Source organism: Gallus gallus, chromosome 8, assembly GCF_016699485.2.
Source record: "Gallus gallus isolate bGalGal1 chromosome 8, bGalGal1.mat.broiler.GRCg7b, whole genome shotgun sequence".
Taxonomy (NCBI): domain Eukaryota; kingdom Metazoa; phylum Chordata; class Aves; order Galliformes; family Phasianidae; genus Gallus; species Gallus gallus.
Genome location: NC_052539.1, coordinates 28,712,548 through 28,740,192, shown reverse-complemented (window position 1 = coordinate 28,740,192; position 27,645 = coordinate 28,712,548). Strand labels below are relative to the sequence as shown.

Sequence of the window (27,645 nt, the reverse complement as noted above, 5' to 3'; positions counted from 1 at the left end):
CAGCACCCTGCACGGCCTCACGCCCACAACGTGACGGGAAGGTCACCCAGAAAGTGATTTCAAAGGCCACCATAAAATACTACTCTTCTATGGGCCCAAGCACAGCAGCCTGCGTCTTGAGGACGGAAAACGACAGGCACGAGGGTGAAAACATTGCCCACATTCCTCACATAGCACTGCATGCAATAGGGGACAGCCCTACCGGGGGCCCGGGGACCACCCGGGGATGGCAGCACCGCAGCAGCCCCAGCGCGTCTGCTGAGTGCCCGGCTGAGCTCACACAGCCCAAACACAGCGTTTCTGGTTAAAGGCAGCTCCTCGTATGCTCCAACCTGGACTCGAAAATAATTCTCATATAAACTGAGGTGAATGTAGAGCCTTTTGTGGCTGTCCTTGGAGCACATTTATGGCAGGACCTCATTTGTTTTTGTGTTGCCATATGGAAATAAGGAAAAAAAAACCGCATCAGGAGAGCACTGCTCAGGGCTTGCAGTGCTCTGTTCAGCACTCTTTACAAGTTCAAGTGCTACTGTTAGCCGTACAGCTAGAAGAAATGCACCCGGACATCTGCAGTGTGCCGTTGTCATCTGCTGCCTACCTCTGGGTTTTGAAGAAGTGTTGCCTTAGCTTTATATGCCTCCCTGTTTTTTTTACCTGTCCCTTTATATCATGCACAAGCTGGCATTGTTCCTAGAGGAACACAGCCTTGAGAAATTACATCTCTGTAATTCATTTCCTGCTTGAGGAATTCCATAGGTTCACAGTATAGAAAATGCAGTTCTGCAGTCACAATATCTGGACCTACTACTTTTATTTAGCTTGCTTGGAAGAGAGCAAATTAAGTGATTTGGGAAGATAGAGAATATAAACAAGTCAAAGTCAAGCTGTTACACAAACAAACATTCTCAAGGGTTTCTAAGTGTTTAACCACAATTCAGCACAGTCCCAGTGAGGGAGGACGTCTGGGTTCACTACCAACTCCATTTTCCACACAGCAGTTTCCATCAGCGATGCATTCATTATTTTTCTGGACTGAATAAGGGACTCCATAATAAGCTGGTAAACAGTGACTTCATGTCTCTGCCTACTCTTAGCTGGCCTTCAGTAATTAGAAGTGCAACCTGAAGCTTCCAACACATAGGAAGCACCAGCCAAAACCTGAGCTAGCACACCTCCCCCACAAGAACAACTATAGACGCAAACAGCCCCTTATGCTGCACTGGAGAATAGAGAAGTCAGAATTGCCAACAGCAATCACATAACAGCACCAACATCAGCCTCTCAAATTCTGTCTGTAAATGGATTTTAATTTCCTCTAAGAATAAGGAAAGCCAGACAAATCTTAAGGAAAGGAAAGCACGATGGACTATAGAATTAAGTGATATGTTTACTTATGTAAAATTCCTTGTTAGAATTATAAATAGCCACGCCAGAAAGCAGCTGTGCTGTCACTGACGACACAGGTACAGAAATTACATTTCATAGTTCTTATCTCCTTCTGGAATTATTCTGAGTCACTTAAAATGATGCAAACTGAGTAAAGAAAGAGGGCAACCACAGAGGCAGGCTGTTTATCGCTGCAGATCTAACCTTTCGGACAACTTGCAGGTTGTCTTCCCTGGAATCACTGGTAAAATTTGCAGTCTTCCTGGAATTGGACACATCATCATTTTCTAAATGATTCATTGCACTATTGTAAGTGCTTGCAGAACTGGTGCTGAAGAAGCAGCTTTTGAGAAACGCCAATCCTGTGTGACGCAGTTGCTTTATAGAACAATAATGCATCTGCAAGTACTGACATAGGGACAGGACAACTGCTTTGTCTCCCATCACTCTGTGTACTTTTAAGGGTGACCTTCGTCCAGGTCCTTTCATTCTCCAGGAAACTTCCTTTCTCACAGTCACGTATCTTGCTGGGCTTTTCCCTTTGATTTCCCTTTCCCTTGGTGGATGGGACAATCACACAAACACAGTTGAGTAGTGAAGGGACCAAGCAACATTTTGTTCAGAGCAGCATTAGCAGCCTATTTCATTCTCCTGTTTCACAAGAGGATTCACAGAAGCACCGTGCAAGAATGAGAATTTGAGGAGATGGTGTTGAGCAAAGCCACCTGACCTTTTGTAGCCAGTAGTCACCCCGTGCTCTTTACAAGGGAGGTGAATTGGCTTCTCAGGTTTATTGCATCACTGTGTGGTTTGTGTACATCTCCGGCATGCAGCAAGAGTGGACGTTGTTGTCCAGAGCTGAGTAACTAAACCTCTAACCAAGACATTGCTGAACCATCTTGCCTCCTCACAAGCAGACCTGAAAGGAATCAGTCCATAGCTGAGGGAGCTGGGCTTATTTAGCTCTGAGAAGAGAAGGCTCCAGAGAGAGCTCATTGCTGCCTTCAGTACTTGTGGGGAGCTGATAAACAGGAGAATGACTTTGTGCATGGGTAGATAGGACAAGGGGGAATGGCTTTAAGCTGAAAAAGAGGAAATTTAGGTCAGATGTGAGAGAAGTTGTTCACCCAGAGGCGGTGAGGCCCCAACACTGCTGCCCAGAGCTGTGGGTGCTCCATCCCTGGGTGCCGAGGCCATGGATGGGGCCTGGACAGATGGAGCTGGGGGAGTGGGGGGGGGAGGTGAGGGGGATAGGCTAGCTCACAGCAGGGGTGGGGATGGGGGCTTTGGGGCTCCCTCTAACCCGATCATTCTGTGATTCCATGTTCAGAGAAAACATTTGCCACGGACTGAGCATCCTGGCCCCCTCCTCTTGCTGCAGTGGCCCTAGAGGCTGTGGCTTTCTCCTCAGCAAACCCTTCCCTCCTTTGGAAATGCAGCACTTCAGACAGCTGGGACACGGGGTTTGAGGCAGGTGCTGCCTTCCGTGCCGGTGGTCAGGCGCTGACTGGAACGGGCCGCCCGGGGAGCGGGGGGTCACCGCCCCTGAGGTGTTCCATGGCCGTGGGACTAGGGGCTAGTGAGGCACTAGGAGACACGGTCGGTGAGCGCGGTGACATGGGCTGGGGTTGAACTTCGTGAGCTTAGAGGGCTTTTCCAACCGTAAGGACTCTACGATTGTATATCCGTGAGGTAATTCCGCTAAGAACGCCGAGCAGCTCAACGCAGCCCTACCCAGCTCTGCCCGCTCCGGGGCGCGCCCGCCCGCGCTCACAGGGCGCCCAGGGGCGGTGTCCCACTGCTGTCTCGCGGTGACGCCAAGTCTCGCCCCGCGCCGCACCTCTCGCGGGAGTAGCCGGCCAAGATGGCGGCGGCGCCGGGCCGTTGAGCGGGCCCCCGCGGGCGGGCGGCATCAGACGGAGGTGGGCGGGCGTCGGGCTCCTCAGCGCCGCGGCTGTTTGAGGCGGGGGATGCCGACGGGACGGGACTCGCCGCCGCGGCTCTGAGCGCCTCGTCCCTCCGGCCGCGGCCAGTCTCCCGGCGGGCCCCCCCCCGCCCGCGGGGCCGCCGCCGGCGATGACCGGCGAGAAGCTGCGCTCGCTGCGCAGGGACCACAAGCCCAGCAAGGAGGACGGGGACCTGCTGGGGCCCGGCGAGGAGGAGGCGGCCGCCGCGCCCGGAGCCATCTTCACGGGGGGGCGCGGGAGCAGCGGCAAAGGCGGCCGGGCCGGGGGGCACCGCATCTTCAGCAACCACCACCACCACCAGCGGCTGCCGTTGAAGGGGGGCCCGGCGGGCGGCGGGACGGGCCCGGCCGCGGAGCCCGAGCGGTGCCCCGCGCACTTCCCCGTGCACGAGTGCGTCTTCAAGGGGGACGTGAGGCGGCTGTCGGCGCTCATCCGCACGCAGGGCATCGGCCAGAAGGACAGCCACGGTGAGCGGCGGGCGAGGCCGTGCTCGGGGACCCTGGGAGCGGTCGGTGCCCCTTCCCCGCCTGCCTGGCTTCCCTCCTTTCCTCCCCCCGTGGGGAGCTGCCTCAGGAGCCCGGGCCGGACCCGCGGGGCTCACCGCTTGATACATACGGTGCCCATTCTGCTTTGTGAGCTGCTTTTTCCTTCATCTGTTGTGTTTTGCAGAGTTTCATCAGCCCTTGGTGTCTCGTTTCTGCTTAGCTCAAGCTCTCATCTGTTTCTTCATAAAGAAGGTTGTGAGGCGCAGGCTGTGGTGATGCACTGCACAGCTGCGCAAGGCTGGGGGTCACATCCCTGGGGGTGTTCAGAGCCATGGGGATGTGGCACTGAGGGACGTGGGGGTGGGCGGGTCGGCTGGGGGGTGAGTTGAGGAGCTCAGAGGGCTTTTCCAACCGCGATGGTTCTGTTTTTAATTGTTGTGCGTTTATCCTTCCTGAGGTTTGAGTAGTTAGCAGCGCTGGGAGTTGTAACGAGCTCTCTGTGGGGCAGTGTGGCCATACCTCCTATCGCCAGGGTTTCCTGGCATTTCACTGATAGGAATGAGTGCATTCCTACTGTTTGCGTTGTCCTGGAAGGGCTTCCTCTTACGAAGTCTTGCTTCAGGCCTGAAGATGCCTTTTTGCAAGAACACCTTTTTTTTTTTTTTTTCTTTTTTGAAGTGTGTGAACTGTCACCTGTTTGCTTTTAGGGATGATGGGGCTTAGGGGACACTCAGGAGTGCCTTTTTGGGCTGTTGGTGGGATTATCTTTAGGTTTTCCCCAGCTTAAACAAAAAATTAAAAAATACATATACATCATTTTGGGATTTGAAAGAGGCAAAAAGTTGTCATCTGCTTCTCCTTCTTGCTTTGGACAGAGAAGCAATAGTAACAGAGATAGAAAAATGAGCCTCATGTTACTTTAAAATGTGTAACTATTCAAAGCCTTGATAGGGCATTTTAAAACAATATGTTTAATTTGGGGAACATTTCATGTTGTAAAGTAAGTTAGCCTGCCAAGTCAGCTGAAGTTTCATGGTTAGCTTTTGTCTATATGTTTCCTGCCTTTTTCCAGAGTAAGATGATATGTTTCTGCAGGAGAGTGTAAGTCATACTGCATGTGGTGTCTGGGCACGTTGTGATTAAAGGGTAGAGTTACTCTCTTTTTCTGATGATGAGATAAGTGTTCCCTTTGTTTTACTTAATTGTATTGTGTAAAATAAAACCAAATAGTAATACAAGGCAATCTTAGGATTGATACGATGGGAAGAATAACATAATTAGAAATTTAAAGCTATCTCCATGATAATATAAAATACTCTGAAACACCAACTAGCGTATGCTGGAGTGGCTCATGGCTCAGTTTCCTCAACTGAGATAGGAAGGAGCATTTCGAATAACATAATTAGAAATTTAAAGCTATCTCCATGATAATATAAAATACTCTGAAACACCAACTAGCGTATGCTGGAGTGGCTCATGGCTCAGTTTCCTCAACTGAGATAGGAAGGAGCATTTCTTACAACTGTCATAACATCTTTCTAAGTAGCCTGCTATAAATATAGCTACGGATATATTTATCCTGTCATCCTCATTCCAAGAGTTGCAGCAAAGTCTGGTAGAACGAAAGCAACAGGCTTGGAAAGAAACCTTCTCCCTGTATGCCTTCTGCTGCCTTTTTCCCTGCATCTCTTCCAGTTCCTTATTGCCGTAAGCTTAGTGTCTGTACTTTGAAGGCACTTCATGACCCATCTTTGCTGAACTGTCATCTTCAATGTCTATCACAAATGTTGATACCATCTTTTTATATATGTTTATATACATTTTATAGTGTGTGTGTATATATAAAATGAACTTTTCTTCATTTTCACTGCTGTTTACGATAGGAACAATGTGGATTTCTGTCCCGTCTTCCTCCAAATTTACTTTTGCTGTTCTTTTGCCCTTAAATTAAAAAAAAAAAATCCAAAACAAAACCAGAAAGCAACAACAAAACCAAACCCTTGATGCCTTGACATACCAAAGGCCTGACTGTTACTTCCTTGTTATTGTTTTCTTCCTGCCTGAATCCATCTGTCACTTGTTTACGGATTTGAATTGTGAGTTATTTGGGGTAGATAACTTCAGCTTACAGTTACACTCAGAAGTAAGCCTGAAGAATCCTAGAGCATGATAAGGAAGTGACAGAGAAGAGGAAGAGCTTCTAGTAACAATTACTATTTATAATTCAGTTCCATTTTTAGTGAGCGGTAAAGTAGGAAAGCCACGTCCTGTAGAACATTAAACTTGTGGTGTTCTAATAAAACAAATGATGGCTGCATTAATAAATAGCTAGCCAGGCTGCACTCTAAAGTAACCTCAAAAAAAAAAAAAAGAAACATTGCTTGTTGGTAAGACCAGCATCATTATTCTGAAAGGCAGAAGCTTGTATATGTTTTTGGATTACTTTTATTTTTGCTGTAACACACATTTAAAAGCTAAAACATATTTTCAGCAGAGAACAGTTGTTTCTGAAGTAGATAAATCTTGCTGAATTACTATCAGAAAACACTCAGCTGCCTCATAGGTGTGCCGAATGTCTACACGTGTGTGCATAACTTCTTTCATTAGGGAAGCTCTGATGATTTTGTTGCACGGCCTTGCTGGAGACCTGCAGGACTTCAGGCACTGCTGTATCACTGCTATCTCAGGTTAAGGCCCTGTAAGCTCCTCAGCCTAAACTTGGGCAGGGAAATATAAATGCTGGTTTCCAAAGCTATTGTCACTGAAGAAACCTTCTGTAGATGGAAGGGATAAGTGAGATTTGCTTCTAAGGTGAATCAAGCTGTTGTCAAAAAAGAAACCCAAGGGAGAAGAAATTTGGTTGCAACTTTTCACGTGTATCCAGGTGCGTAGTGTAGTAAGTGTAGAAACAATCGCGTCAAATTACTGTTACATTGCAGTGAAGTCATCAAAACTGTACGTCAACCTCTTAATAAGAAGAGCTGTAATTATTTACAGTACTCTGTCACATAGGTAAACAATATCACAGTGAAGCTGCACCCTCTTTTGTCTTACCGGAAGCTGTCCCATGCAAAGCCACGTGTGTTCCTGGCACTTGCTGTTGTGGTTATGCTGTAATTCACTGAACACCTCGAGCCGTTACAGCCGTCCTTGCAGCTGTAAGAAGTGGAACTCCCCACTCCTACCCTCATGCCTGTTCTGGCAGGCATTTTTAGGTGTCCTGGGTAGAGGAAACTGATAAGCATTAAAAGCATTTTTTTCCATCAGAATAATTTTAACTGGACTTAGTCTGTATGCTCTAGATGAAAAAGAACTGTTCTAGGGCCTCAGCTGTTGTTGCCAAGCTTAAGTAACTAAACATGATTTGTGGTTTATATTCTAGGGTTCATGGAGCTGGAGGTTATAGCACTATAGAATTCCAGTGGGACAGTTTCACTTGAGTCCTGTAGATTCTGGTGCTACTTAATTCATGAGTCTTGAATGCTAGAGGGAGTGTAACAGCGTGGCTCTGCCCTCGCAGCTGCTGAGGCCAAATTTACACTTCCAGATTCCCAGCTTTCCTGAAGGAGGAGCAGTGAGATGTCCTGGTATGCCTGCTGGCCAGCCAGGCGTCTCAGATGAAATCTCTAGGAAGATTTTCTCTGTTGCCCACTTCTGAGCCCGATCAGTGCTGCTGCCTATGCTTGGGGGTGTTGAGTGACCAGTGCTGGATGACCAGGGCAGCACTGGGCACATCTGTCCTGAGACCTTTGCCTTCCCTCTGTTTTCCCGTGCAGAATGAATGCTTTCCTACACTTAAGTCTGTGGTCTGACAAACGAGGAGCCTTTCTGTTTGGACAGCTCTTCTCCTCCTCCTTCCTCTTGGAGCAGAGATGCTGAAGATTGCACAGAGGCATTCTGTGTACTGAGTAATTCCTCAGCATAATTTCTTTGTTTTGTAGCATCTAACCTGAAATAGTTTGAATGGCTTATTTGATAACTCAGACTTTAATTTGCTACTGGGAAAACTCGTTTTGTTAGGCTCAAAGACCATCAACAGCTCCACAGATTTATCAGATGTTCAGAAGGATGGTTAGTGATGAAACAGCAAGATGCTGCTCTGTGTTTGTTTTTTGAATGTGCCATTTTTTGAATGGCTTTGTGAAGTAGCAATGGATTTGTACTGGAATGAAAAGGTGCATGGGTGCCTGGCTGTTCTGCATCCAGTGGTGTCTGACAAGGACTTGTCCTGGGCAGTGGTAAAAGGCTGGACTGATCCAGAGTGCCGTAGGAATGGCAGTGTTTGCAGGTGCCACAATGCCCCTCGCCTTTGTGCCTTGCCTTTCCTTCTCCCTTCCTTGAGGTTTTACCTCTCCCAGTGGTGCTGCAGCAAACCTCTTCTTTTATCTCGTAGATGTCAGTAAAACCTTAGCCTCCTCTTTGCTAGAGTCCCACTGGTAAAAGACCAGCAAGAAGCATATTACTTCTTTATATCTCCCTCACAAACAGCTTTTTATTTTTCACTCTGGAATTGATAGATTCTAATGTCTGTGCTTTCTTAACTATTGTAATGACTGATGCTCTGCAGCTTCTTTTCCTACCCCACCTTGTCTATAAGTTTCCTGTTCAGTTTTTGAATTGCATACTTTTTGGTGTGAAGTAAAGTAAAAGTAAAATCGGTAAAAGTATCAAAGTAAAATTGGTGCTGGAAGAGCACTCTGGAGGTGATGTAGTGCAGCATCCTGCGCGAAACAGGCAGCATCAAAGTTGGCTCAGGTTGCTCAGAACCTTGTCCAGAGGAGTTTTGAAATGCTGTGATATTGCACAACTGCATTTCCCATTTATCAGCTGAAAGGTTCTCAGAAAGGCTGCCAAACGCTTGGCTAACTTTCGTTTTGTTGTTTCTTCCCAATATGCCAAGCTGTTGTAGGTACTGGAGCTGTCTGGCTGCTCTTATGCAGTGTTTGAAAGGTGTGGTTTGTTTTGCTATTGTTTTTTGTTGCTGGTTTCCTTTTTTTGGATTGCTAATTGAAAAGCACTTACAAACTCCGACTTTGACTGCTTGCCTATCTTGATCAGAGATTCCACGATACTGTGGTGCGTTGGTAACTGCTTTGTACAGCAATCTATGAATGTTTTGGATTGCATCTTTGAGATGTGCGGTGCATCATCCTTGGCACGCAGCAAGTGCTTACTGCTAACACGATGCCTCTAAAATCCACTATGTTCAATATAACTGCAAAAGAAACTTGTTTACAAGTAATTTTTCTTAACTTTGCTAGAAAGCATTTGAACATGCACAGTGATACATTTAAATGGAAGAATCCTATCTGCTTGAGTCCCCAAAATAAAACGTATCAGAATTCTGGTAGCAGCAGTAATCCAGAAAAACAGTTCTCTGTACCTTACTGTGCACATCTAAGAACAGAAGTATAAAATGGGTCACCTATAGCCAGGGAAATAGTCATGTTTTTAATATTTGCTAATAATCTGGGAAGCTCTCTTTGGAAACATGGCATTGAAGTAGCCAAAAGGTGGTGGTGGATGGTTGGTTGTTCTTTAGGGAAATGACTCTTATTCTGCAATGTGTCCGTTGCTGTATTAGTAAAAATTTTATACTCAGTCTTTGAAAAATTGATAAAATATGCTCCTAAAACTTTAATAAGTATCATATCTTTGAGTAGCTTTTACCCTAGATATGTCATTCTTTATAAAATATCATACTTCTCAGACCATGAGTACAGAGGTTTGGGTTATCGCCTTCTTGAAGATATAATTGTACCACTTTGGCTGGAGCAGGTTTCAGGGTATAATTATGAAGCCCTGCTGGCCCGTGAAATGTTTCAGCTGTATTTATTTTAACAAGCATAAGAAAATAACTGTGTGCTGGACTTGCTTAGAAACTGCTCTCCTGTATATGTACCAGCTCCTTCCTGAGGCTATACAATTTATTTACAGCACTGGAGCTGTGTGTCCGAACTCCTGAAGGAGTTGCAATTAATTCTGTTATGTTGGATCTAATCTTTCTTTTTTTTCCTTTTGTATTTTAGGAAACACTCCTTTGCATCTTGCTGTGATGTTGGGACATAAAGGTTGGTAAAACCATCGGTTTTGTTACTCTTAAGTTGTCCTGAAGACTTAGAGGCAAGAGTAAAAAATACTGTTCAGTTTTTTTGAACGTGATCTTGTTTGAGGTTGAGGTTTTCTGCAAAGCAGAGGTTGCCCAGATGTGAAAGAGAAAAGTCTGCAAAGAAGTTAGGGCTGCCTCTTAGGCCAGAGCCAGGGAGCCAGGCAGGCGGAGGGCTGTGTTGGAAGGAGAGGATGGCAGAGAAGGAGTTCTGACAGCTGGACTCCTTTGTGAGCCTGGAACAAGAACTAGCTTCTGTCTTATTGCAGAGCTAGAAGGACTTGGAATATCATAGAAGATCGAGAAACAAGGAACAGCTTCCAGCAGCGGAGGCAAGCACATTCGTGCCTGTGTCCTCTGTGGTGTCCAAACAGGGATGGGACACGCTCAGTCTGGGTAGGCAGGGGACTTCATCCAGGCAGATCTCTGTTTTAATGCCATTAACAGAAGGCTTATTGATTCCTGTTTGTGTGATGGTGCCCTTTTTCTTCATTGCTTTCCTGGTTAATAGTTTTGCTGTGGTTGTTACTGATCTACTCATTAGAGATCTTGAATGACCCCTTTTAGCTTTTTCTCTGTTATGAACAAAAATACTTTCTAGAATAAAGTGACTCTGGGAGTGGAAACATAATCACTTTCCTGCCTTTGGCATACTCCTTTCTTCACTTGATACAAATTTCTGCCTGCTGCCTGTCTGCTTCTTTGTGTTCCAGGACTGGCTGCTCTCTTCAGGGTCCAGGACAGCCTACCAGGCTGTGCTGCCTGTTGATCTGTGATGGCTGTCACCTTTTCAGATATCCTTGGGGGACTTTTTTTTTTCAGCAGCATTTCAAGGCAAAGGATTCACATTTCTGCTGGAAATAGAAAGTATTGAAATAGGCATATTTCAAGACTGGGGAAAAAAAACAAAACTTGGAATATGATTAAGTCTCCATGACAGTAGAATTCTTTTTCACTACTGAAACAAGAGAAAGAATGCCTTGGTTTTGTCAAGCTGTGTGAGTCCTGCACCTGGTGTGTGGTACTGCTCTGTGGCAGGGCTATTGTTAACTGCAGCAGTATCACATCACCGAAGTACAAATGATTTTGATCAAAGATGCTTCTTTTGATAACAAGTGATAGAAAAGAATTTATCACCCTTAATTCGGAACAGTTGAATACTTATTCTCTTGAGCTGTGGTTATTTTATGTTTCAGCTCTAGGATGAAAAGCCCTTACTGTTCAGTGCTGTCAAATTGCTTGATTATCATGGCACATAGCATAGCAAGGAGAGGAGAAGCAGTTCTTCCCGTTACTTCTTTTTTCTTTGGCTGCGTATTTGAGATCTCGCTTTGTAGTTCACCTCTTGGCTTCTTTGTCAGCCATCCCATGTGTAAAGCCCTTAATTACTTGGGATATTTATAGTAAGCCTTTATGTAGCTTGGCTGGAGCAGGACTATTCACATATGATGTCAAGAACAATACCTGTTTTACTGTTTTGACTTTCACTCCTGCTTGGTCTTTGATCCTCTGAGAACCCCAGGGCTTTGCTGCCATGTTAACCTGTCTCACTAATGCTGAAGGTCAGCTTTTCTTTCTGGGGGTGATGCATATGTACTTCTTGGGTGCATATAGCAGCATTATAGCCTGACTTTGGTGAACTGCAGGGTGAATTGACATCCTGTTTGTTTAACTGAAAATGGGATCTGGCTGGTAAATGCCTGTTCCATGTGAGTGTTGTCATTGCATTAGGCACTGCTTGAGCAACTGCAGAAAATATCTCTGTGTATTTCTGGACAGAGTAGTTAGGGCTTTTGTTTGTTTACCACAAAGGATAATGTATTCACCAGTAAAGCATCTCTTCCTTTCCTAATACCACGTTTGCCAGTGACTCATGATTTTTGTATCTTGAGTGACTGGTAAGATTTCCTGTAACACCTGTAGGTGAAGAATCAGGATGTCCCTCTATCTGCAATTCCTGCCCATCCTATTCATAATGAGATGTTTCTTTAGCCTACAGCTCCTGCTCGATGCCGCTGTATCACCTGCAGATGGGTCAGGTTGATTTTAATGAGTTGTGGTGAGGAAGCTTTCCATAGTTAGAAAGGGAAGAACCATTTAAAATGAGGACAGCTTATTCAAAACATGGAAATACTGAAAGATTTCTTCTTTTCTGAATTTTAAGGGCTACTCCTGATTCTATCATCAACTTTTATCCTTAGATAGAGAAGCCAATGCAAGTTGAGCTGAGGCTATGCTAGTTTCTGGTGTGGTGTTTATGGAATGTTGGTGTGCTCTGTTAGCACAACACACACGTGCCAAGAGGGCTGGAGAGCATCAAGGCGTGCTGTTATTGATGCATGGACAAACAATGTAGTGCATGGCAAGTGGAGCTCTGTGCTGGTGGAGCACAGGCCCATGAGTGGTGCGCTGTGCTGTCATGCTTTATCTATGTGCTCTATTAGTCCTAGGATAACCATTGCTCGCTGCACAGCATGTTATGCACATGTTCTAACAATTCAGAGAGAGTGCCATTACGTAGAGAGAGGTGATTTGACAAGCATTTAAAAACATTTTTTGTGTAGAGGAGTGTGTGTGTGTATACGCAACGGTACGTCTTTATAAAAAGCAAAGCACAAAAAGCGTAAGGGGATGTTTTTCAGTGGTAATGCAATTGGTTGTTGATTGCCAATTATGTTTTTAGTGCTCATATTTAATAGGAAAATGCTATAAATAATTTCATGAACCTTTTCAAAAATTATTTATGGCTTGAGTTCATAATTTGGATATGTGTTTTGATGGTGCTTAATATATTGAATATCCACTAATTGTGCTTTATTATTGTTTCCTTTATTGTTTTCTCTATCATGAATGACGTAACTGCAATATCTGTTATGTTTACTGAAACTAATTATTGCTGCTTTGTTACAGAATGTGCCCACTTGCTTTTAGCCCACAATGCTCCAGTAAAGGTGAAAAATGCTCAGGGATGGAGCCCACTTGCAGAAGCCATCAGCTATGGAGACAGACAAATGAGTAAGAGCATTGCTGAAGAATTTTCTGTATCACATTCAGTAATGTACATGCATACCCACGTGTCTTTTACATGTGTATACATGTATTAGTAGCTATCTTGATGTAATCAAATACTTTGTAATATGAGCAGTTTCTGAAGCTTTTCTTCCTACTGTTATCATATTGAGTTATTTATAATTACTGTAACTTGAAGTGCATTACTCCGAAGTCTGAATAAATGCCTTATTAACGTCAATTATTTTTTATTTTTTAAAATCTGTTGCATGGCAGCACTAAGCTGCAGTTAGCCAAGTAGCATAGTTTTACCTTTAACCTCTGTTCAGTTACAGCACTCCTAAGGAAGCTTAAACAGCAGTCCAGGGAAAGTGTTGAAGAAAAGCGACCTCGATTATTAAAAGCCCTGAAAGAGGTAGGTAAATTGAGGGCAGCTTTGTTGGCGAAAACCAGACTATGATAGAAACTAGTAGCTTTTGTTCATGTAGTAAGGATATTTAGCAAACTAAAAAAAGAAAAAAAAGCTTTTTGTCCATTTCAAGGGGTCGCAGAATGATGTGCATTCCTAAGATGCTCCCTCCTCAAATTCTAGAAATTCAGTCAGATAACGGAGACCTTTCCGTCATCTTTTCAACCTGAAAGTCAAATAATGTGTTTTTAATCTGTGCTTATTTCATTAGATATTTAAGGCTTCCTTCAATCTCAGTTTGGTGAAGAACTTGCTGTTATGTCCTCACCAATCATGAATGATGGTTTTTTTTATTTCTTTGTTCAATGCTTGGTAAGGAAAGAAATTTTTGTGTAAGGTTAGTTCTCCATCTGCATGCAGCAGCCAGTTTTTCTTGAGCACAGTAAAACAGTTGTCAGTATTGACGACTGGGAGTGTATTTCTAGAATATAAATTGGAGTTTGTGTATGTGGATACTCGTAGCTGAAACCTTATCCATTGATTCATACAGAATGCAGTTCTGTGTGATTAGGTGTGGTCAGTCAAAGCAAACAAAGAGCTCTGTAGGCTTTTAAAATTGGGATTTACAATTTATTTTTTTATTCACAGCTTAATAGCTGTGTAACTTTTTTCCAAAAAATTCATTAAAGATTGGTAGCTTAAATGAAGCATGTGTTTAGTATTACTGATTCAGCTGCTGGTGAAGCTTCAGAAATGTTGAATTTCAGTATAAGTTAAACTACTTACATCAGAGGGGGGAAAAGGTATTTTTTTGGCAAAACACAAACTTTGCCTAACTTTCAGCAGATTTTACAGTTGACCAAAATGTTAATATATTCTTTTCATCTCAGCTAGGTGACTTCTATCTAGAGCTTCACTGGGATTTTCAAAGTTGGGGTAAGTGTCTGCATATCCTTTCTCATTGGGAGATAATATTATCAGTCCTCCACACACCTGTTCTCTCAAGCTGAAATTTGTTTCTAGTTTGTATTTTGGAAAACTCATAATCATGTTGTGGAGATTGAAGTTGCAAATAAAGGACAGAGTTTTTTTTCTGAATTATTTTTGATGACTTTTTTAGTTTAATTCTGTAATCTAGGCACACGATATGAGATGGGAAGGGGAACAAGCTGTCTAAGAAAATGATTATAAGAACAAAATATGAAAATGCCTTAATCTGGTCATTTGGTGTCACTGCAGAGCAGTGGTTTGAGCAGTTCAGCTGAATGACAGGACTTGTGGCATTTAATTGCTTGGCACCAGCTCACAGTGGTCGTCTTCTCCAGGAGCATCACTGTGCAGGCGGGTATACCTCTGTTTGCATCATTCCCATGTTTGTGTACTCTCCTGAGGGGAGAGAGATGCCGTGGGCAGTGTGTTGGTGCTAATCATTGGTGCTCTGAGTGAGCTCAGTTCTGCAGGTGGTCTTGGTTCTTCACGGTGCTGTTTGAAGAAGGCGCTGAACTGCCGTTGTTTGTTCTTATTGCTGTGCAGTAAATGGTGCTTTTTAAAATAAGCACAGCTATGGTCTCATGTATCCAGCTCATAACACTGGGCTGGTTCAGTTCCTCTGGTAGTTTCTCTGGTAGTTTAACATTTCCTCAGGTTTTAGACCTTAGTGCTTTGGATTTGTCTTCTGATTGTCTATATTCTGCTTTAATTGTAGCTGGGATTTCAGCTGGCATAATGTTTAAATAAAATATCCAACTGCAGACAGAAGACAAGGTATTAGAATTTATAAATGCTTTAGTTCATTTAAATGAGGACACTTCAGGTTTTATTTTGATGCTGAAGGTATTCTGTACAAGTGTGTATCAGTCCTGCAGTTAGTTACTGGACAAGCATGATGCTAGTGTACTTGCATTGAGATTATGATGGAAAATGGGTATGCTGTATTTTTATATTACAACACATTGAAATTCAAGGTGGGGTGCAGTTCTACTCAAAGTACTTTGTAGAGAAACCTCACTGTTCTAATTGTCTGATATCTCTACCTACTTCTAGTGCCTTTACTTTCCCGAATTCTGCCTTCTGATGCATGTAAAATACACAAACAAGGTATAAATATCAGGTAAGCACTGATTTGCCATTTGAGTTTACTGTCACAAATATCTGTGTGCTGGTGAAAATGCTGGTTTCAGTGTGGTCTGAAAGACATTAGCGATTGCTTGCAAATGCTTGTGAAACACCTTTGTGTTGGTACATAGGTGCTTGGATGCAGGAAGTGCTTTCGTCTACAGTCTTTTTTCCACTATTAGTTTGAAGTTAGCTTTGATTCTTGAGTCACTTCACATAAAGCAAAACCAGTTCTGTCTGGTAGATAGAGGCTTTTGTGCAGTTTGGCAGTGATTGATTGAAAAACAGGAATTTGATATCTGAAAATCTGTGTTACAAATGTAAGTGAGCTTTCAGTATTTTCTGGAGAAATATTGCTGCTTCAGGCCATGCAGTAAGAAGTGTGATGTAGTTTCTCTTTTTAAAACACTCATTGTGAAGGATTCACAGGTTCCTGGACTCTTCTGCTGAGCCTGGCTGGTCAGCTGCCTTAGATTGTGATTTTGGGCTTCGGTGTCTTTTCAGTTTTGGTTCCTAAATTTTAACAAGGGAAAATAAAGTTATGATTCAGAAGATTGTAGACATCTTGTGTTCTTACTAAAGCTTTTTAGAATAGATGTGTGAACTGACTTCTTAGGTTAGATTTGAGTCCATTGAGACACTTATTTTCCATCCCATTTCTCTGTTCCACTTGTACGGAGGGGAGTTGTCAGTGTGGCACTCAAAGGAAGTAACTACAGATTCTTTCATGAACTCAGAGGCCAATACCTGATGAGTATTAAGCAACCACCCTTTCGAACTGAAGTGGCTGCTGAATTCGGGCTCTTTCACCAACTTTTACAAAGAAGGAAGTACTCTAGCAGTAATACATGTTAGTTGCTAGAGAGATCTTTGTTCTTGGCTCCAGCTCTTGGTTTCCAGCTCAGCAGGAGCATTTCTTTTCTGTTGGTGAGAGAAAAGAATAACAACAGTTACTAAAATGTTTCAAATGGGAATCGACACTCTTTCTTAGTCCTCTTTGTAACTGCAGTCACATCTTAACCGGGGCCTCTCAGCTCTGGGCCTGGAGATGTTTGTGGCAGGGAGTAGTTACATTTCTCAGTGTGTAGCACATACTGGCTACATAATTTCTGTCACTTCCTCATGCTGTTTCTCTTTAGAAAACATAGCGTGTATATACTGGATGCTAAAAATACAAAATGAAGGTATAGATGGCACTTCTATGAAGTTGGCATAAAAATAGACCATATTTTCGTAGAATCATAGAATCCTTAGAGGTCTCAGGGCCATCTGGTCCAGATCCCCCTCCAGCTCTATGGTAAGCATAACGTGAAACCTATTGAGTATTTCCTACCAAATTTTTTTCTATATCCAGGCTTAAATAATGGAATATACTATGAAGACTTGGATCTTAACTTGTTTGTGCCAATAAATAATAATAGTAATCTAAAGCTTATGCTTGAAAACAGAGCTTACCAGTCAGCATATGTGACTGTTTATGGGTAACTTCTTCTAATGTTCTGATGTATTTTCACAGGCTGGACACAACTCTCATAGATTTTACTGACATGAAGTGCCAACGAGGGGATTTAAGCTTCATTTTTAATGGTGACGCAGCACCCTCTGAATCTTTTGTAGTTTTAGACAATGAACAAAAAGTTTACCAGCGAATACATCATGAGGTAAGGGTCTGTGTGAGCACAGGGTGTGCAGTACCTCAACCTTTTACTTCCAATCAGAACTCTGAATTTACTAAACAAGGTGTGCCTCTCAGAAAGACCCAAACTCCAAAGAAATGCAAACTAAATTTTTGTTCAGCTGATACAAGCTTATAAGCTTTTATTTTGAAAAACTGCTTTTTAATGCGAACTAATAAATCGGAGAGCAATAAAATGTGAATCCGTTGGAAAATACAGTGTCATTCTGGGCAGATTAAAATATATTTTAAGGTTTGAAGCATTCTGCTTATAGTATTTCCTGTGGGCATAATTCAGTTGTCCTCAAGTAGATTTTTTTGAACTTGCTTGCCATTGCTTTGCACCCATTTGGTCACTCTGTGGCCAGTTCAGTTGTTAGGGGTGCAGGGGTCTTACTGGGTGGGCCTCTTGTGTCTGGTCAGGCTTGTGTTTATAGCTCTATCTGCCAGTCACTTAGGCAGATGGGTTTATGTGAAGGGTGTGGCTGGAGGTGAGCCTCTGGGTAAATCACACTTGGACACTTCATTTGCATCAATATTTAAGATGAAACTATTTGGTAACCAGTTGGTCAGAGCTTCCACAAAACAGTTTGGAAATTCAAGAAGTGCTAGTTATGGGGAAAGTGCCAAAGGAATATTTTTATTGGTTTTCATGTTCTTAAAATTATTTACTAAAAAAAAAAAGTTTGATCATGATTGTTAAATTCTATTCTGTGATTGGTAATCTTCCTTCTAGGAATCTGAGATGGAAACAGAGGAAGAGGTTGACATTTTGATGAGCAGTGACATTTACTCAGCAACATTATCAACCAAATCAATCACCTTCACACGTGCCCAAACAGGATGGCTTTTTCGAGAAGACAAAACAGTAAGCAAAAGGAAGTTGTCAGATTGGCATTGCTGGGGGCAAAATAGGTCAGGCAGCAGTGTTATAATGGGGTTGGCAGGAAAGGAGGAGTGAAAGGATCAGACGTTCAGGATGGAGTAGAAAAATGGCTTCCCCTGTCCCCACAGTTGTCACTAGTTTGACACAGCGTGTCTGGTGGACTGCCTGCATAAGAGAATGGTAGCTTGGAAAAAAGTAGCCAACTACAGCTGAAGTGGATGTGGAGAAACGCTGTGCTGGAAATGGCTTTGTCCCAGTACTACATAGATAATGGAAAATCATCCCAGGGTTTATGTAAGGATTCTTTATGTCCGTGTGTCTGTGAAGTGCAGGAGAATGAAAGCATTCTGGCTACGGTTTGCTTTGCACATTCCTTCCAGTGTTGTCAGTCTGAGGCAGAAATTCTCAGGTGTGAAAACATTGAAACGTCTGCCTTTTCATGTAGGAAACTGCTTTTTTGTGACTAGCTCTGAAGGATTTTGTATTGACTTGGATGTCAGGTAGTGCCATTCACCACAGCTTTTCTGCTGAGCTAGTTTTTCAGAGCTTTTTCCTCTTGTGAAATCAGAAATCTCTATTCTAAGTGTGTAAAGTTACGTGTGTAAGTTATCATTTAACACAATTTATTGGAGGGGCTTTTAGTGTGATTTCCCTTGGCCACTCAGATTCTTAAGCAGTCTCTTCTCATTTAGTTTCCATTGATACAAAACAGCAGCTGCTGGGGGAATTACTCTGTCCTTCATGTAGGTTGGTGGGAGTGTACGATGATAGTTCACATGGTTAGTTGTGTAAATTTACATTAAAACATTTCAATCCTTAACACACCGTACTGCAATTAAATTGTTTGTATCTTTTGTGATTCTCCAATGTCCAATTCCTTTCTTCTAGGAAAGAGTAGGAAACTTTTTGGCAGATTTCTACCTGGTTAATGGACTTGTATTAGAATCAAGAAAAAGAAGAGAACATCTCAGTGAGGAGGATATTCTTCGAAATAAAGCTATCATGGAGAGCCTGAGTAAAGGTGGCAACTTAATGGAACAAAACTTTGAGGTATACTTACATCATTCTTTTGACTGTGTGAATTGTTGGAAGAGAGAATAAATGTAGCAAGATTAATAAGTAGTATTTTTGTTCCGTTCTTATTGTCATAATTTTAAAATAATATGACCTGTAAATGTATTCCTGCTCATCTGTCTGTGTACTGTGCTGGTTAGTGCGTGTATTGAGAGGGTTCTTTTCTTGAATATTTCAGTCTTAATTTGTCTCTTAATACAAGAGATGTTCTTAGCTGTGGCAAATCACTTTAATTTTGTTAGACCAAATATTTATTGTCTCGAATGCCCTTCCTGGTTCTTCTTTCAATTATGTTTTCATTTAGCTTCATTAAAACGGATTAAGCCTGTTATTATCACCATGAAGCTGAGAGCTACTCAGAATGAGCCAGACATCATCTGGGAACAGGCAGACAAGCCTTTTAAGAAGGGCTGATTTATTTCTGTATGAGCTCGTGCTTTATTACTTGCCATTCAGGCACTTGAATTAACTGATGAGCTGATGTGCTGCACCAGCCAGCTTCTGGGTACAGTACTGTTTGAGGCCTAATATCTAAATGGAGTCTGTGAAGGGAGGAGTAAGAGATAGAAAGGCCATGTGAAGTTTCAGCTGCAAACCGGGAGCATCTTTTGAATAGTAAAACTGTAAGAGAACATCAGGAAAGATCAACTGCTAAGATGTGTTTCTCTGAACAGCCTGTCAGACGACAATCCCTTACTCCACCATCACCCAATACCATTACATGGGAAGAGTACATATCTGCTGAAAATGGAAAGTAAGTAGTTTGTTTTATTTCCAAGGACAGCCTTAGCCAATTGGTACTCTTGTTTCAGCATCCACTCGTTCGTGGGTTCTTTTTGGTTTGTAATTGTTAAGGAGCAGAGGAATCTTGCTTTTCATTGCCTAGATATTTAACATTCTTCTGTAGACTGAAGAAACAGAGGAACTGACAGCGGTACACATAAGCAAGATTATTCCATCAGCAGATAAAAATATGTATGTAGGCATGTACCTACATCTTGGAATTTCAACTTATTGAAAATACAGACCTCTCAGCTGATGTTTTTAAGGGAAGATTTCCTGTCAAATTCATTTCTGTAGTTCGCTGATCTTTTCTTATGATGGTTATAAGCAGTCTAATTCTCCATATTTAAAGGAAAAGCTTATGACTTAATGAGAGTCAGTGTGCAAAATGGCTCACTTCTGGAGTGTAGTGGCATACAGAACTCCTTGTGCTAGCCAGGTTTGTGCAAGGTGCTCTCCTCTAGGTGTGAAGTGGACAGTTACATTTTCAATTCATTTACAGTAGCTTTGTTTGTAAGAGGTCCAAGCAGGTGAGTGTACTGCCAAGACTTGAATGTTATCCAGCTCTGCTGCATGTGGAAGGACCCAGAAGGAAATGGTAGAAGCTGTGACTCCACAGATGCTGTAGGTTATCCTGTAGTCAGATGTTACCAGGGAAGATAATATTGCAGTACAGGCTTACTAAAAAGACTCTTGGATTCTTTTTACTAGCTTTCTATTTAATGTGTTTGAAATAGAATAGTCAGGTCTTTCTATAGTGGTTATTAATAAAATGTTCATGTGAAGTAACTTGAAGATTATTTTCTTTTCCCTGTTTCTGACCTGTCTCCAAGGTTAGCAGATCTCACAGTAATCTACATTCAGATGGCTACCAACTCGTGTTTAGTATGCATAGCCTCTATTTTATTGTAGAAGTTCTTTACTGAGTTTTTCAAAACTGAGTCTTAATTCTTTTCTTGAAAGTTGTAGTGGTGAGGGGAAAACCTGACTTTATCCTTCTCCCTTCCCGATTCCAGAGCTCCTCATCTGGGTAGAGAACTGGTCTGCAAAGAAAGCAAGAAAACCTTTAAAGCAACAATAGCGATGAGCCAGGAATTTCCCTTAGGAATCGAGTCGTAAGTCTGACTGGCTGGCCATGGGTGTTCCTTAATGTAACAAGTGTTGTCAGCGTGCCTGTGAGCTGCAGAGTTCTGCAAAAGTTCAGATTTGAGATTTCTGCAGTTAAGAAATAGTGACCAAAGTCGTGTTGTTAAGGAAGTTAACAGTGACAGTTACAGAGCTCGCTGCCTGTATGCCTGCTCTTGTCAAGGCAAAGTAATTCTCTTATGTGATGAGACCTGAGCTGTGATCAGCTGTGTTGTTAACTCATCACAATACTCATGTGTCTGATTCTACAGAATACAAAAACCTTTTGCCCCTGACAAGTTTCAGCACAAAGTTTTGTTCTCTATATCCATACAGAACCATGTCAAAATCCTTATCTTTGGAGGAGAGGCTGCAGGGCTTTGTGCTTCAGTATCTTCTGTAGAATGAGGGCAAGAGACCCATAGCTTGGTGCTCTTTTGTACTCACACAGTAATGCAGTGTGGGTCACTACAGTCTGAAAGTGACAGTGCTGATATTGGAGCTCTAGGGACACACAACAAACATGGTGTAGTTTTTCAGATCCCTTTAATCACCTTGCTCTCCAGGTTATTTTGTGAAATGATTTGTGATGATGTTCGTTCTCCTTTTCAGATTATTGAATGTTTTAGAAGTAATTGCACCCTTCAAGCACTTTAACAAACTTAGAGAATTTGTTCAAATGAAGCTTCCACCAGGCTTTCCTGTAAAATTAGGTAAGGTTGCTCTAACAACATTTGTGGCTTTGGTTTTCAAAAATGTCTGTGCCTATTCATGCAGTGTGCTCAGGAGTCCTGGGGAGTTCTGGAAAAGAACTCTTACATAACGGAGTGTGTTGCTGTGGATGTCAGGGAACATGGCTACATTACTGCAAGGAATGTTTGGTTTGAAGGAGACAATCTGATGCTCAGAGAACAGTGCAAGCAGGAGTCCAGCTCTGTGACTTACATTTTCCTGATGCTGCTAGAGCTTTGTTCTAAGAATAGCAGATAAGCTGAAGTTTCCTTGCATTAAAGGATGATCTTATTCATGAGATAGGAACTAGATAGCATTTATTATTTTGTTTTCCTCAAATATGATTGGTGATGTACTGTTCACTTGGAGATGAATAGAAGCCAAACCATTACCTTTGCTATCAAATGGAAGCATGTAAAACAACTTACTCATGGGTATCGATTATCCTAGGATAATCGATCAAAAAGTAATAGAACATTTTGTAGGTGTTACAGGACTACTTGCCTGCCAGTAAGCTGTGTAAGCTTGAATATTCCAAGCAGATGATGTTCCATATCCTATCACAATAGCACAGTTCTGTTTAGAAACAGAGATTTGAATTTTTGCTTTAAGTTATTTCAAAGATAATCCCATTCTAGTAAGGGTAATTCATAAGAATTCAATCTCAGTGTAATGTTTGCTGTAAAATATCCTTTTTCATTTTAAAGTGCTCACTTTTACATGTGGCTTTGCTCAACTTTCATGTTGAACGATCCTTATCTCAACCCAGGAGTTTCTGCACTTTTCTGTTTCATTTCCTCCTGTCTGACTGCAGTGGTAGTGAGCAGACAGCTGTGTGGTGGTCAACTGTCTGCCAGGTTCAACAACAACAGCACTGCAAGGTTATCTTGCCTTGTATCACCTGTGTTCTAACAGATCAGTTTGTGTGTTTGCAGCACCTTCATTTCTGTGTTGTTATTCTGCAGTGTGAAAGGAAAGCCCTTGAATTGATTACATTACCCAACTCGATGAAAGACTGTTGGTGTTTCCCTGCTCAGGGTATTTGAGCATGTTCCCAAGCAACCTTCTCCTGAAGTACCTCTTTTTTTTTTTTTTTTTAGGAGCTTAGAGTTGCCATTGTGTAAAATCTTAAACTTCTACATTATAAGTAGGCCTGAACTTAAAAGTCATTAAATAACTGTTGGTAATTATTGGTAATTACCAAAAATATTGGTTTATTTCTCTGATCTTCACTGCACTGTTGTGCTTCCTATCTAGATATTCCCGTGTTTCCCACCATCACAGCCACTGTGACTTTTCAGGAGTTCCGTTACGATGAATTTGATGAATCCATCTTCACTATTCCTGATGACTACAAGGAGGACCCCAGCCGTTTTCCTGATCTCTAATTAAACTGGAAGGTTAATGGTGAATAACAAAATAACAATACCAGCGTACCACAGTGAAAGCAAATGGATGCAAATAGCCCACAGGTATAGATAAAGAAGTGGGTCATAAGGGAAAGGGATGAACTTACTAATCCAGAAGAAAAGGGAACGTGCATCGAATGACTGATCTACTGACACTGTAATGGGCATCTAATCTAGCTCCTGTTGGACAGCAAGTCTCCTGATGTGTCATTCACACTTTTGTACATCCAGTGCTGCAGACGTGGTAGTCTGACACCTCAGTGGCCCTGAGAATACTTAACAGCTGTGAGGACTATCATTTGTTTTTAAATTTTTTTACATTTCTTGTTGATACAGAAAGCACTCTTGGACCATTAGCATAAGGGTTGAAATGTCTTAGCTGCATATTCGTCCTTTCCAACATCCCCCCATACTTTAAGATGACCATATTATATTCTTTCAAGCTTTGTTTTCGAGAAGTGTAAACTATGTATCATTATGTATAGTTCAGTAATTTGAATGTTAGTTGAGCGTAAATTAGGAGGAATGCATTTTCTGTAGTTGAATGAACCAAATGGTAACCATTAAACGATTGCATTTTCGTACTGCAATATACTTCAGAAATAGCATTCGCTCTGCAGGGAATGAGGTACCTCCTGGAGCACCTCGGTGTGCCCCATTCTGGTGCTATCCATGTCTCTCTGAAACATTATTTTTTTCATGGGGCTGTTGGTTAATTTTCCTTCCATTGGCTCTGCACATAAGTTCCCTTTAACTGGCTTGGCAGTCCTCTCTGTGTCCGTGATGCTGCGTTGATTAGCATGCTTGGAACTTCACCAGCTAGAAAGTATCACATCGTTTTTTCTTCTTCTTTCCCATTCACTGAGGAGACTTGCTCCATAATGGGCGACCATCAGCAGCCGCTGGAAAGCATGGATGCATATAAAGAGTTCCTAGAACAATAGGCTCAAGCATCAAGTCTGTACAAGAAGAGGTTTTCCTTGAAGTCAGTTGAATTGTGGTGCACATTGAGTAGGGCTCACTCTGGAGGATTTTGTTCCCAATGTTTCTAAATTAATTTTCTTCCTCTTAGTGGTTTCAGTAGATGGGAGTTCCAGTGCTCTGCCTTCTTGAGCTTATTCTCATTCCAAGTGGTTCCAGTCTCCTAATTTGACAGTAATCCAGCTTTTGGTTTGTTAGAAAGAATCCGTGCAAAAGGCTAATGGTGCTATTTGTTTGTATTAAGAAATTTAGATTAAAGTGCTGTGGTGTAATTGTACAAAAATGTAAATATTTTGAAAAATATATTCTTTGTGCACTGTAGGTAAAACTTTTCCTGGAAGTCAATAGAGGTAAGTATCAAAATTTATGACAAAAAGTCCCGTGGATGCTTAGTAAAGGTACCGACCTGACTGACCGTGCAGGTGATAGATGAGATCCCTCAGCTCAAGGCAATAACAGCTGACCTGTCAGGCACAGCAGTGAGGTGTGTCTGGAGGAGACTTCCAGAGCTGCTGGGATCTGTCTGAACCAAACCCACGGCTGCTCCAGAGAAGTGCGGGGTCTGCTCTGCAAATGGAGTCTGGGTGAAGCACTGTCAGCAGCACAGCTGGAAATAGGGAATGGAGGCTGATCCTCATCCAGCGTTGCTGCAAACCTCCAGGTCTGACAGGTGGGTGGTGCTTACGGGCTGACTGAGGCACTGCAATAGTTCAGTATCCAAGGGAAAAGAGGGAAAAAGGGAAATGGATGATTGTCATTATTCAGTACTGTATCGGTAGCAGATGTTGAACATTCAGTAGGAATGATAGGACTTGTTCTTCCAAGTAATGATGAATTCCTTGGAGTGTTTTACATCTGTGGTACAAACCGACACCACCTCAGCTGAGATCCACACTGCAGGGCCTGGGCTGAACAGATGGAGGGGCCGATTCCCAGCCCCACAGGAGCGTTGTGTGTCAGTGGGACCACACACAGCATTCCCCCCTTGCTGTGTCCTCCAGGTACCCAACGCCAAGCGGGTTGTTGGGGGCAGTGCTGCTGGTTGGGTTTGGGGCAGGAGTGGAGCCGGGGGGGGTGTGGGTGCTGCATGGCAGTGTGAGTTGCTGACAAATTTCAGCAGATGCAGAAAAATGTTTCTACATAAAGTGAATGTCAGAATGGGTTTTTTTCCACAGTATCGCAAGGCAAGGACTGTGTATTCCATGTTGTGTTGTGTTTCCAGTTATCCCAGAGTACCACAGAGCTTGCTGGCATAGGAAGGGGCCCACGTAGCCGGGGTGGGTGATTGAGGCAATATAGCAGCTGCAGCAGCAGTGCATTCTAGATGTGGACGAAGAAACAAACGCTTGCAGAGTAGCCTTGTGTGGGAAGGCAGGGTCCTGTCCGTCCCTGTGCATAGGAGAGGCAATGCTGACTTCTCGTGGTGGTGGGCTCTGTGGCACTGTCAGTGCTTTCCCAGGCTCTGGCTGCAGATCTGCTGCTGGTTTTGGTTTCTTAAGCTGTGTGCTGATACGACGACTAACACTGCTGCATCAGAAGGTTTGCAGAAGCTGTTAGTGGGTGGCTGCGTTCAGGTTCGCCCTGCTGGTTGGATGCAGGTTTTGTTGGGGGAAGTCCCTCCGTGTCACTGTAGCGAATGCACCCGGCTGCTTTCCTTAACCTGAAGCTGAAGGAGCTGAACTCCGTCCGCTTCTCTTTTCCACCTCAGTGACTGCCTTTAGATTCCTGTGTCATCCTTGTTAAGTAAGAACTGCTGAACTGTTTCTCGGTACATTTCCTTCCAACACTTGGGGATGTGTTTTCTATCCGAGACATTCCTGGCCATGGGCTGCAGGGCACAGCTGAGCTGTACGGCCGCTGCTCCGTCCCAGCAGAGAGGCGCAGCCCCGTGCTGCGGGTGCAGCGGTGCTGCAGCACTTCTCCAGCGGGGACTGCAGCCACACTGAAGCAAACGTTTGATCTGATGTGTTTTGCCTGGGAGGGCTCTGGGTGTGCTGGCACAGTGAGTGGCATTGCGGAGCTCTGCGCTGCTGGGGGTGAAGCGGTTCTGCGCTGCACAGAGCCTCAGTGCACAGCTGTGCTGCGGGCAGTGCTGTCCATGACTGCTGGTGAGCGCCTGCTTGGAATTTTGGAGAACTACCTTTTATAGCAGGATTGAGCTAGCAGAACTTCATTTGTTTCCCTTCATCCTTTCCTTAAGGCCCTGTTGGGTATTAAGGGAGGTGTGGTCCCCTTTAGAATGATTACATATCCACAGTGGTGGTACAGAGGTGGTCTGGTGGTCTCACCTCATAGCACAGAGCCCGGCACCCCCAGTGCTGCTCCTGCAGGTGCTGCACCAAGGTGCTGGCAGCTCCACCACACAGGGAGCCGCAGCAGAGCACAGCGCTGACCCCGTGTGCTGCTGGGTGCTGAGCTCAGGGGAAGGCTCTGCATCCCCTGCTGCGGGCCCACCTCGCTGTGCTTCTCTCTGGTCTCACCACTCCTTTTTTTACGATGGCTGTGAGGTGTTTTTATGAATCGATCTTAAAAGACAGCCGCTGATTTTGGGAAACTGAAACAAGAAATCGTTGCAAACCAATTCTGGGGGTTGTTTCTGAACCAAACCGTTCCACTGGTCTTCCAAAGCATCGCTTTACTTTGTGGCAAAGGGAATGTGGCGTTTTCCTTTTCCTTGGGAGGAGCTGCTGTTCGGTCACTGCTCACTTTACTGCAGTTCTTGGTTTATGTATTGCGATGATTTGTTACAAAGCCCTCTGGATGTATTTGTGCTGGAAACCCACACGGTTGATATTCAAAGCAGCTGTCCATTTTTTACATGTGTTTGTTCTTGAGTTGTAATTCATGTGAGGATAACTGCATTATTTAATCTGTATTAACAGCTCTCCTGTAATGCTGCAGTTTCACATTTATTTTCCTTACGATTTGTAATTGCCATGGAAACAATGTCACTCGTTTGCTTTTTACTAGCTGTCTGGTCCATGTTTTTAACTTACCTTCACTAATAGTACCTTTTTGTTGTATCATTTGTTAGAATAAAGACCAAAACATGCTGTTTGATTCTGAAACTGCTCAACATGTGAACATGGCCTTTCCCTCTCCGTTGGTGGTGCTCTGCAGTGTACGTGCAGGCCCTGGCCAGGCAGCTCAGAGCAGGGAGGGGACGGGAGGAGGAATTTCGCAATGCACTGCTCAGGTTTTAAATAAAATCCTCCATTTTTCTTCCAGGATCGTTTTTCACCATTTGTGAAGGTTTGAAATGGCACTGCCTGCCTTGTGCACAGTGCAGCAGCAGCAGTGGTGGAACCTGGAGCACAGCTTCCAGCATACCTGGGGGTGACGGAGCTGGGATAGCTGCCTGGGGCAGAGAGGGGACCTTCAACTTCATTTAATGGTGCTCAATAACTACATGAGTTTTATCTCCTATGTCCAGAACTTCACCCACAGTGAGATGTGATGGCGGCTCTCCTGGGGGGGGGGGCACAGTTCTGAGACAGCTGACT

General features: G+C 43.3%; 1 protein-coding gene across 1 annotated transcript; it reads left to right on the top strand.

Moving 5' to 3' along the window:
* Positions 1-3,224: 3,224 nt before the first annotated feature.
* Positions 3,225-27,210, top strand: ANKRD13C (ankyrin repeat domain 13C). Its single transcript, XM_430177.8, has 13 exons — positions 3,225-3,820; positions 9,868-9,909; positions 12,855-12,959; positions 13,283-13,368; positions 14,253-14,298; positions 15,406-15,472; positions 16,994-17,138; positions 17,889-18,020; positions 18,927-19,088; positions 19,787-19,866; positions 20,912-21,010; positions 21,633-21,733; positions 23,010-27,210. Exons 1-13 carry the CDS (start codon positions 3,463-3,465, stop codon positions 23,138-23,140), a joined length of 1,554 nt encoding a protein of 517 aa, XP_430177.4. The 5' UTR covers positions 3,225-3,462; the 3' UTR covers positions 23,141-27,210.
* Positions 27,211-27,645: the final 435 nt, after the last annotated feature.